Source organism: Melitaea cinxia, chromosome 6 (assembly GCF_905220565.1).
Source record: "Melitaea cinxia chromosome 6, ilMelCinx1.1, whole genome shotgun sequence".
Taxonomy (NCBI): domain Eukaryota; kingdom Metazoa; phylum Arthropoda; class Insecta; order Lepidoptera; family Nymphalidae; genus Melitaea; species Melitaea cinxia.
In genome coordinates, this window is record NC_059399.1 from 2,851,594 (window position 1) to 2,864,235 (window position 12,642).

Consider the following 12,642-nt stretch of genomic DNA (forward strand, 5'->3'; position numbering starts at 1 on the left):
ACTTATCAATTTAGATGCGTGTTAAACATCAATCATTTTTAAAATTTTATTAAGTAAAAAATGTAAAAAAAACAAAGTTAATTACCTAATTAATTAAGGTTTAATGATAAAGAGTACCGTAAATTAGGCGAGGTGAATCGTGAAGCTAAAAAATCGAATATTTTCGTGCGCCAACTAGTATTAAACTATAAAATTCCGGATATTGTTATGCCATACATCTCTAGTTCCAGTAATAGATCACTGTGACGTAGAACAGAAATTGTTCTAAATTCAAATGATTTTATTTAAATAAGTAATTAATACGTAAAGGAGAATATTTAATAATTTAGTTTTACTTCTTTTTGTCATTGACCGAAATCATTACGTGACCAAATATTTCAATAGGCGAAGACTATCTTGTCATAAATATACCTACTTAAATGGAAAGCGTTCTAGTTATAGAATTGTTGAAGATGCCAAAAATGACCGTTGTAAAGTCAATGGTCCTTTTCGTTGATAATAATGTAATAATAAAACACTTTTTTACTACTGGTCTTATCAAGCATTAAAACTAATCGCTCAATTTGCAACATTTTATTCATAAATAACACGAAACAGCTTTATTTCTATATTCTGTCCTCATTTTGCCTCTAATTATAGTGAACGCAAAAAATAACAAATTGGTTTTACTCTAGCAGCTTACATCGGAAATTATATCAGATTGCTTACACGTATGTTACTCGTACGTAAATATGTTTTGAAAGTAATTAAATATAATTTATACTGCATAATTATTTAAATAAATATTAACAAAATTATTAATTATTGAATGTAAACAAAACATGAAATCGTAGAAGTTTAATAATATACAAAAACAATCATGAAAAACGCCTTTAGTAGCAAATTAATGGATTGTGACGTAAAAGGTTCACTATCAAGTTATCTCTACAATGATCATTAAATCATAATTCAAGTGCAAGATGGATATATCTCGCATAAACCGGGCCACTGCGCACGGCCCGCGCGTGACGTCACGGGTGTCCGGTTACGCCGCCCGCCTAGCGCGTAACTTTCACTCCATCCCAAAGGCAAGGTCACGACTTTCGGGATATTCGCGTACGCTGCACGCAGCACACACGACTTGCTGTCTCGTTTTTGTTTATATCGAAATACTCGTGCGAGACAAGGACGAGGATATGTTTATGATGTGTTAATTGACAGTATTTTTAGATTTTCGTACGGTTTTGGTATTGAAAAATACGTTTCTAATTTAGGAAGTTATATTTTCGTAGAGAGCTTAACGACGCATTTAAAATATTAATAGGACGTATATAATATAATAGAATTTTTTTTTATTAAATTGTAATATTAAAAAAGAGATAAATTAATAATGTATGCGCATAATTTACTTAATGGAATAAAATATGGTAGCTTATTATAGTAGTTTTATATATGATTAACATCGTTTGTTTCCAGTCGATCCTAATTCCAGCAGCTTCACATATTGCACTAAGCACACACTAAACAACCTAGTTCTAGCGTACTTTTCGTCATCTTAACGTCATAATACCCTAATTAGACCGCCCGTTCTAACTGTGCACGATTAATAAGCTTAATAACTTTTTAAATTATGAATTAGGTTTTAAAATAATATCATCACTTCAGTGAATATAAAATATGCACATTTTAATGAATAGAAAATCTGAATTTAAGGACATTTTTAATACGTGTATATAACGTGTTCATGTTCGTTTAATATTTTCTGGATGAGAATTTATTTGTTAAATGGTTGGTTTGGATATAAATTTACTTGCTAGTATTATATATTTTATTTAAAATAAAAAGAAAGAAAACTTTTTGTCCTTGAATATCAACTTTGAGAAAGTAACTAAAATAGAATTTTCGATTAAAGTTATTCGAATGTTTACGAAGATTTATGACACTTTAAATTAACGACAGCTATTAATTATGGAGACATTGTTTTTAACATAACGCTCTGAAAATATTAAAAGCGCCGATAATAGCAATAAAACGATCGTTGGCAGAATGACAGAAAAGATTCCGCTGTTTTTCGAAAAATTTCACTTTTTTAACAACGATGTCGAGACGAGTGCAAAAATCTCATTTTTTTATCGTATAAGGGACGTATCGTATATGGAGGTCGATGACTCGTGTCAGAATCGAGTGTCGAATTAAATAATTCTTTACCGAGTTCGCCAAATATTTCAATGTCAAGTTACAGACGCCTGGCGCGGATGTATCTGTTAACACCCTATCGGTATCACTAATAGACGGAATTTTAACATTGCTCTTAGATTCATTCATATCCATGATCACTATTATATACAGGTCTTACTAACTAAATAAAACTTCAGCAAAACTAGTAGCAAAGTAAGTTTTCTAGAGTATTGTTGTGAATAACATAAAATTATAAATCAATTAAAAGTTTGAAATTCAAAAACATTAAATATTTAAAGTTTATTATGTTTCATGAAACTATTAACCAGCCTATAAATCCGTATAATAAGATGACGTTACTGCTTTAAAATAATCTAATGTCTAGTTAAACAAAAACAATTAACATGAAACAGCTTTTATTGCCTAAACAGTAGACAATGCGCAACCTTGGAACATTATACCAACGTAATGATACCTGGCCGTCAAGCCAAACCATTTTCTAAAAGCGGACACAAAGTTTGGCAAGTAATGCATTTTAATTTCAGTTGGTCATATCTTGTCTCAGCGTCACATCGCTGCATCAGATCCCTATCATCAATCTTATTACCTATCCCTTTCTCCTAAAGCAGTGCCCTGTGAAGGATGGGACTCTTGCTCTCCGTATTTATATCATACGTGGGTTTCCATGAAGCTTTAGAGTGCATGAAACATATAATTAGTGGAATAGTACCCGATACTGATCCGGACTTCAGCGATCTCGTTGAATATTACACGCTACTGCTCCAAAAGACAGCGAACACGCCGCCGCCCCGAGACTGGACGAATGAATGCGGTCAAGGCTACCTCTGTCTGACCGAAGATAAACAAGGAATTTTAAAGTCCGCCGCTGTCAAATTCTACGAACGTCAACCCAACTCCACTGCCATATTATTTTCTACTAAAATATCTAGCTTCGGTCAAGATTCATTTGACGAAAATTCACAAGCCAACGGTGATTATAGAATAGAACGAATTCCGACTAAAACGAAAACAATCATAACTGACACATCAGAATCATTTAGTGTTGGACAGAAAAACAAATCTCCTACAAATTCAGAACATGTTCCAGATGAAAATGAAGGAATTAATAAAGAAAAACTTACATGGGAATACAAACCAAAAACCCCTCCTCCGTCACCACTACCTGAAATACTATTCCAACCATACAGTGGTGACAAAAATGGAGAAGTAGCTTACAGCGAAGAGTTTTTAAGGTTAATATTAATTATAGTTGACCACTGCACGCAACTCATAGATATTCATAAACCACGCTCTGTAGTGACCTAGCTTTCATCTGAGTGTATTCTCTTCACATTAAATTAATTGTCTTCCTTATATTCAATTTCATACTTTTACTTATATTATATTCCTACTCATGTTATAATACATTTGTTTAAGATCACTTGACGGAATTAAATTCCGTCCTCTTCAGCGAAGCGATCCGAGTTTTAGGCGGAGATCTTTCAGGAAGCGTGCCTCTTCCTCTTCGAATTCTTCTAGAGAATCTCGGGCGTCCCGAGAAGAAGAGTTAAAAATGTTTACGTCGCTCGAGGAAGCCGAATTCAAAAACATGAATAGGGACCAAAATTACAGCGGATTTGGAAGTGCTCCTAATTTAGCAGCGCGTTCTTATTCCAGAAGTCGATCGAGAGAAAAATCGAGGGAAAGGAGAAATGAGAGCCCGATTCCTGAGGCTAATTTCGACAACACAGTTGATGGTGAAAGGCTAAGTGAGGCAAAAATCAAAGAGGTGCCTAAACTGTCTTCATTAGAAAGAGATGAATCGAAAGAAATGCCAGAGGTAAAAGAGGAAGAGGAAGAAATTGATTTTTGGGGTAACCTTGAAGATTAGAGGCGCTTGTCTAACGTAGCACGAACGCACCACTGCTTTAAGATGAGCATGACTGATTGAAATATATTAAAGTGTCGAAACCCCTTTTTTGTTTGTTTTTTCGAATTCCACACAGCATACCTTCCTTTTAGACAGGAATACAGTTTTTAAGCTTTTGAATGGCTTTTATATAAGTTTAGAGTTATTATAGTATAAATACAAGCTGCTAGTGAGAATTTATAGAAAATAGAATTTTTAGATTTTTAATAATATTACAAATCATTTCATCAAGTGGATATAAAATCAAAATTAAATTTAGTCTAATCGATCGAGTTTATTTTTATTTCAATGTCAAGGAAAGTATAATTTTATCAAATCTTTCATTATATCCTCTATAAAAATCTGACAAGCATTTAAAAAAAATATTAGTCTTCAGAAAAAAAGTACCACATGTGTTTTAAAGAATATAAAAATAATTTGTACTTAAACTTAGCGTATAGCCTTTTTAAATCGATTTTTAAAACGATATTCTAAAGATCAGTGCAACAATGTACATTAAAATATTTTTGTACTATATATTTTTCCTAATTATCACTCAACATAAAATAAATAGCTAATAAAACGCAACACTTATGTAAGTCAACCAAAAATACTCAGTCTGAACCTCGACCCAGTTGGTTTTAATTTGACACCGACCTTCTGTCGGCGGCACTCCTCTTGATAATGGAGGATGATAAATCTTTCAGTGTTACTTAATATTTACAGCTTCTAAAACGGTATTGATGTAAATAATTACAACATATCTTTAATTTGATTGTCAGAATTCGCAATTCCAAAAATATGGAAAATTTTAAACTTTGTTGACCATTTGGAGAAACTATTTTTATATGGACTATCTTAAATAGGTAAGTACTATGCTAATTCTTGTTTACTTATATTTCAAAGGGTTGAAAAATCGTCCTTAGGTATAATTATATCCTATAACAGTCAATCCAAAAATCCAATTCAAAAATCAACAGTTTAACCATGGCCTTCCAAACAATTTTTCTACTCACTGATCACAGAGTTCTAAAAATCATAACTAAACGATCGGAATGACGAAAAAAAAAAAAAAAAAATCTAAATCTTATATATAAAATTCTCGTGTCACAATGTTAGTTACAATAATCCTCCGAAACGGGTGGATAGATTTTTTAATTTTGTGTGCATATCGGGTCCACCCCGGATTAAGGGGGTTACATATAACATATATGGCAAAACAACGTTTGCCAGGCCAGCTAGTTATTAAATAAAAATATAATGACTATAAGTAGAAAAAAAATATTATACTAAGATCCATCCGATATTTCAATCTCTGTCTAGTTGAAAAACAGAAAAAAGTTTTTAAACATTGACATCAGTTAAGGTTTCGCCACGACGTCATACTGACAGGATTAGTTTCACATATGGTATTGTTATTTTGTCCTGTAGTTATTATTATTTAAAACAATTTATACGAAGGTAGTATATAGTATGTACATAATATTTTTCAGTAAATTTTATTTATAATTTTTTAGTAATAGCCACGGCAATCGATATTGGAATGGACCGACTATAATGTATCTTAAAGATTATTTTATACCGTGCGGATTTGCTCACCTAAAGAGTAAGACAAATTTAATTAGCGTAGGTTGGTTTTACGCGAAAACCAGAAACATCAAACACCTTGCAAGAATAAAGGAACATTTTGTTTCATTATTAAGCTAACCAGAGAATAATAAAAATCAACGTATTCAGTATTGACGTACCTTATTGTACTTTTTATATTTATAAAGCTCGTGCAAAATTTCAAAAAAAAAAAATACATTACTTGTGTCGAAGCCATCATAAAATTTATAGCTTATTTTATTATTTGTTTTATTTATCGTTATAGCAATTGTACTAGATATTAACGTGCTGAATTCAAAATTTCAATGTAATTTTTATGGTTCTTAAAACATACCACTATAACAAGAAGGTTACTTAAACCTAATCTAACCTAATCCGTAAAACTATTTTCTTTTTGTACTAGCTATGCCCGCGACTTCGTCCGAGCGGAATATAACAAAAAGTTATTGTTCAGTTCGCAGAGTTATAAAATAAATAAATTTCTAAAATAAAAGTAGCCTAATTTACTCCTTATTACATCAGCCAGTGAAAATCCCGTCAAAATCGGTCCAACTGTTAGAGATTAGCCGGAACACACAGACAGACAGACTGCCAGACAGACAAAAATTGAAAAAAATGGTTAATTAGTATATGTACCGTGTATACATTAATATGCATTTAGTAATAAGCGGTTATTTTAATATTACAGACACTCCAATTTTATTTATTTGTATATATCTAGTAATCAAAGATATTATAGTGGTCGTTTTGTGTAAGATTATCGACTTAGTTAACCACAAGCCACTATATTTACAACTGATGTAAATAATGCATTAATGACAGGAAACTTCATGCTAATAGATTTACTATTCGGTTTTGGCACATTGTTTTATCTCTTACACAATAGCGTAATAAAACAGTTATACTTTATTTCCGAACATATTATTTTTACTACTGAACTGTCCATTAATTTCTAATATCTTAAGTAAAAATTCTAAGATCACGTAATTTGAATATATGTATAAAAGGCCATAGCTGTATATTTTAACTGAGGTAGGGCACAGCAGGAATTTCCTGCTCAAAATATGGAGCAGCCCGACTGGGGTAGTACCTCGACCTTACAGAAGATCCCAGCTAAATAATACTGCTTTCAAGCATTATTGTGTTCCTGTTGGTGAGTAAGGTGACCAGAGGTCCTGGGGGGGGATTGGGGATTGGGTCGGCAACGCGCTTGCGATGCTTCTGCTGTTGCAGGTGTCTATAAGCTACGGTAATCGCTTACCATCAGGTGAGCCGTACGCTTGTTTGCCGACCTAGTGACATTAAAAAAACTGATATAATGCAATTAACAGGCCGAGATCTGCTTGGATGTACTCATAGGGAAAATAATTTTCCGCAGATATGGTAAGCTAGCTAAACCAACTCTTCGTCGCTGTAGACTATATTTGCAAATTTCACGTTTTTTGATAACTCCTCTCTTTTATGTCTACTTTTAAGTATTATAATTTTATTTTAAAGGTGTATTTATGAAGTTAAAATGAGCAAAGGATTGCGCTGCATCTCTTCTTCTATAATATAAAAATGAGTCGCTGAATGTGTTGCTAAGCGCAAAACTCGAGAAAGGTTGGACCGATTTCGCTAATTCTTTTTTTAAAATAATCCTTGAAGTACGAGGATGGTTCTTACGGAGAGAAAAATTCAAAAAAAAAAATTTAAAATTTCCTGAAAAAGTCTAAAAACCACACTTTTCTATACTCAAAAGATTTGTGATAATACTTAAAAGTCAATTTGAACTTTAATACCATACGATAAAGTTTGTGTTAGGTCAGCTAGTGTTTTTATAAAATAAAAAATAGGTTAGCACTAAATATAGAGTAATAAGCATAACATTACCAGAGATCAAATCCCAAAGGTAATCTAGTAATAAGTATAAATCTGGCGTTAATTTTCAAAATTAGCCAAGTCAACTCTTCAACAACTCCATCTACGACAACGTTTGATAGTTTTGACTTGTCTTTGAGTAATGCCTTGGGTTGAAAGGAAATTAAATTGGTTCCCATCAGTTGAAGCATCTAAAAATTCTTTGTTTAAAACATTTAAATGAGAGATGTTTGCTTTTGAAAATTAAACGCAGAAATAAGATTAAGACAGTCTGGTAAAGACCAGCCGACATACTTAGGAAATTGTATATAAACCATAGAAATGAAATTACCGATCCCCTTTCTAATCTATTTTCGCCCTAAGCCGGGTTTCGTCACAGACTAATATTAGACACTGAAAACAACGCCAAGCCAAAGTCAATAGTCAAATCACAGACAAGATTTTTATTATTCTGAGAATCCTTAAAAATAAAATGATTTATTGTTAAATCTGAATCTGTGACTGATTTATTTTGAGTTTCAAATTGCCAGCTATTTCAAATGCACTGGCGGAATAAATATAGATGTGTTTACAAGTTTTTGTTGCTAAGTGGACGGAATGCGTGGAATTAGTTTGTAACGGTGGTTCGAATTTCAGATTAACAAATTTTTGTGAATGTTTCCATTTACTTCTTTCATATACGTGAAAAGTATTCGAAATTTGCGGACCAACAAATATCACGGTAACCGTTGGAGTTTGTCATTTTAGGCCTGAGCTTGACAGAGCTCTGCTCTTCTCAAAGATTAGTTAGCTTGACTACACTTGGATTTTCGGAAAGTAAATCTTGTACGTGATATTAAAAATATAGTAATATCGACTGTACATGCTATCCAAAATTATCATTGAGAAAGAACATTTTAGGACATTTTGTATGATTGCCAATCCTTAGTCAGATACACAATATATTGGCACTTATACAATTGTGAGTCATAATCACTTATGGCCAATTTTAGTAGGTAATATTTTTTTTTACATAAAAACATATATATAAGAATTGTGTCTAAATCCTTTCCATAATATGCGAAATCAGAAATACTTTTTTTATGATTGAAATCGACGTTATTTGTAACTTCTAATCCTAATTATTTTAACTGAACTCATTTAAATATGTTTTGCATTACAGTTCAAACAATCAATATCATAACAACTTCATAATAAAGTAATGACAACTCAAATCATAGCAAGTTCTATTAAAATTCATTTAGAGTAATTTTGGTGAGAATGGTAGCCATGATACAGACAATAAAAAAAAATACATTTTCTACTTCAGTATCAGTATAAAATAACTTTTTAAAATTTAAAATATCTGCGGTGTACGGAATTAACGCTGTTGTAGTCTTATTAAAGGTATAGTACTGTGTATGTATCTGATCTGATATAATCTGTTCCTTAAAAAGAAAAGACACGTCACTGCCCTGTAGTGTAAAATTTTTAGGCTGTTACAGGAGCGTATGTACACAAGTGTACTTGTTAGTACATATGTATATATATTAGAATTACTAGATAGCGTGACTGGTGAATACAAGTTTTATTTTTAGGAATAATAAATGAAACGTTGATACATGTTCGTTTTGTAGTTTGCGTTGGTGTTTTAACTTTATAAATTCTTTCGTGTCTTACTTTGAGCCTTATTTTGAGAAATGATTAATTCTGAATAAATTCATATAACAGTCACCATAGTAGTCACGCATGTTTTTATAAAAGGATCAATGATTATTATTTATATTAATCTTTATTGGTTAAATTTAATTTTATACAATAAAAACCAGAATGTACGTAGGTTCCTTATAGGCATTAAATATTATTTGTATAGGTACATACATTTATATTGCGCTGAAACACACTGCATAAAACGCTTCTTTTCTATAGACGTCAATTTAATTTTTAAACTTTATTATCCATAAAACATAAAAATGCAAGATGTCTTCATTATTCGTTCCAAAGAAACAGCTTTGTGATACACACATTAACGAATATTGCCAGAACAGTTACATTAAACTTAAACAGCCGACCGGTGGCGGGATAACCATCTAACTGCTGGCTTTGAAATACACAGGCCGAAGACGGGCAGCAGCGTCTTCGGTGCGACAAAGCCAGCCCCTTGGTCACCAACCCGCCCAGCGTGGTAACTATGGGCAACACATATGAGTTCACGCCATTTTTTGGCGCGAACTTGCGGAGGCTTATGTCCAGCAGTGAACTGCGATAGGCTGAAGTGATGTGATGAAGTGATGAACTGTGCATGGAAATAAGGAATTATTGTATATCTAGATAATAATCTGTTTTTAATAACTCTTGCAAATAAATCAAGTGTTGTTTCCGTGAATCTATTTTAACTGTCAGTTAAGTGTCTGTCAGTTTAATAAAAAAATTAAGTTTATGTTGAATGATAACCTAACATTTATTTTAAAAAATTGAAATAGTAAAAAGGCTATTTTCTTTTTAAGACTTTCTTCTGGCTTTATCAATTTAATTTAGTAATCAAAACAAAACTAAAAAAAAGATAAGAAAATTCTGATTTCGATTGACTTATAACTCTTAATTTGATTATAAGTAGTTCAAATAGTTGTCGTAGCTTTATCAATGAACGCAGCCTTCATTTTTGTCTAGACAGAACGAACGCGTTAATCGCATAAACAAGGTCTTGGTCAATGTACATCGTTTTATTTTTAATTTTGTTAAGATGCAGCTCGAACTGGTAGGAAACACCTGGCCGTGGGCTGTGTTATAATCCGATTGATTCAACACGCACCCTCGCAATACTTTGATGTGATGAGTTATGATTTAATTCAGTGATATAACAATACCTATTTTAATACTTTGAGTAATAAGTACGTAGTATTCACTGTAAATATTAAGTATATCGTAACTTATTATTGTCTTTGCAGGCGTAGGGTAGGTAGGTAGACGACGAAATAGTCAAGTAAATACGCATTATCAAAGATTACTCCAAAAGTTGTAATCATATCTCGATGAAATTTAAATGTGACCACATGATAAACATCGGCTTTCGATTAAATTAAAAATCATCAAAATCGGTACACCCAGTAAAAAGTTATGCGGATTTTCGAGAGTTTCCCTCGATTTCTCTGGGATTCCATCATCACATCCTAGTTTCCTTATCATGGTACCAAACTAGGTATATCTCCTTTCCAACAAAAAAAGAATTATCAAAATCGGTTCATAAACGACGGAGTTATCCCCGAACATACATTAAAAATATATATACGGTCGAATTGAGTAATCCTCCTTTTTTTGAAATCTGTTAAAAATTTAAAATTATATTTATTGATAAACTAGCTGTGCCCGCGACTTCGTCCGCGTGAAATTTAACAAAAAAAGATATTGTGTAGTAAAAATAGCCTAACTTACTCCTTACTATATCAGCTATCTGCCAGGAACGTCCCGTCAAAATCGGGCCGACCGTTTCAGAGATTAGCCAGAACAAACAGACAGACAAAAATTGTAAAAAATGTTATTTTGGTATATGTACCTTGTATACATCCATATGCATTTAGTAAAAAGTGGTTATTTTAATTTTTTTGTGTATGTTACATCAGAACTTTTGGCCGTGTGGACCGATTTCGACAAAATTTTTTTTTAATCGAAAGGTGGTGGTGTGTCAATTGGTCCCATTTAAATTTATTTGAGATCTAACAAATACTTTTCGAGTTATATCTAATAATGCGTTTTTACTTGACGCTTTTTTCGTCGACCTACGTTGTATTATACCGCATAACTTTCTACTGGATGTACCGATTTTGATTATTCTTTTTTTGTTGGCAAGGAGATATCCCTAGTTTAGTACCATGATAAGGAAACCAGGATCTGATGATGGGATCCCAGAGAAATCGAGGGAAACTCTCGAAATAACTCTCGATTTTAATATTTTTAATTTAATCGAAAGCTGATGTTTATCATGTGGTCACATATAAATTGTATCGAGATCTGATAACTACTTTTTAAGTAATCTTTGATAACGCGTAGTTAGTTACTTTACTATTTTTCGTCGATCTACGTTGTATTACTCGTCGATGTAATTGAAGTCGGTTTTTTTTTCATTTGTGAGCAAACACAATTATCTTCGTATTGCGTAGCCGATGTCCGTTTTAAAGCTTGAAACTATATTTATTTTTAATTAATAATTTTGATAATTCACTGTTGAATAAACTTAAAATAATTTTTTCTATATAATTATTACATATATATTAAGTTCCAGCACACTATCCAAGAAGCAAATTATCATCGTCACACTTACACAAACCCGTTATCTTTATTTTTCTATTAATTTAAGAAGTTCTTTATAGAAATATTTCATTCTGCTCAAAATACATCATCATAAGTATCTTATGTTCAGATATAATTCAGTTTAAACGTTTACATATATATAAATTTCAAATTAAAGTAACAAATTGTACCGTCTACAACCACTTAACTTCGGAGAATCTTCAAACGAATTCGCTTTTGATGCGTATCCCCTAGGTGTTTATTTTCGTCAGTTGCTACAACCATACACGATTGACGTGTTTATATTTTTGACATTAGACGATATAACGATAATTCTTAAATTTTAATTTCTTTGATCTCAATTTAAACCATGCTGAGATTTAAACTTAACAATTAAAAAGTGGAAACCCATGGTGATAAACTTTACGTATGGTAATGCTTGGAAGTTTATTACATTTACAAAAAATGCACCAAAAAGTTTGTTATGGATTCATCATTGGTTTTTTTTTTTTTTTAATAATAACATTCGATAGGCAGCTTTAAGTAAGATACCGTAAAATATCGATATTCTTTAAACTAAATATCTTTTCATCTCATAGTTCTGTTTATGTGAACTAGTGCCAATGAAGTGTATCAAAAACAATGACTATTGTATGACGCCATTGGCTTACTTAGACTCTCGCTGAAAGACGAAGATCTTGCGGACGCGACGTCGATTCGTAAACGACATGGCCAAATTCTTATTTTGTAAACTACAAACTCCTTTAACTCATTTAGGTCGATGTTTATTTATATTGACTATCGAATGTTAATCACTATATCGTTAAACAATTACAATCAAA

General features: G+C 32.0%; 1 protein-coding gene across 1 annotated transcript in view; it reads left to right on the forward strand.

The window, feature by feature from the left end:
- The first annotated feature begins 2,690 nt into the window (after positions 1 to 2,690).
- LOC123654180 (four and a half LIM domains protein 2) overlaps positions 2,691 to 12,642 on the forward strand; it is a 42,517-nt gene continuing 32,565 nt past the window's right edge. The window contains exons 1-2 of the mRNA XM_045590102.1: positions 2,691 to 3,410; positions 3,595 to 3,997. Coding sequence (XP_045446058.1) covers positions 2,800 to 3,410; positions 3,595 to 3,997 — 1,014 coding nt within the window. The 5' untranslated portion in view covers positions 2,691 to 2,799. The remainder of the gene's footprint in view (positions 3,411 to 3,594; positions 3,998 to 12,642) is intronic.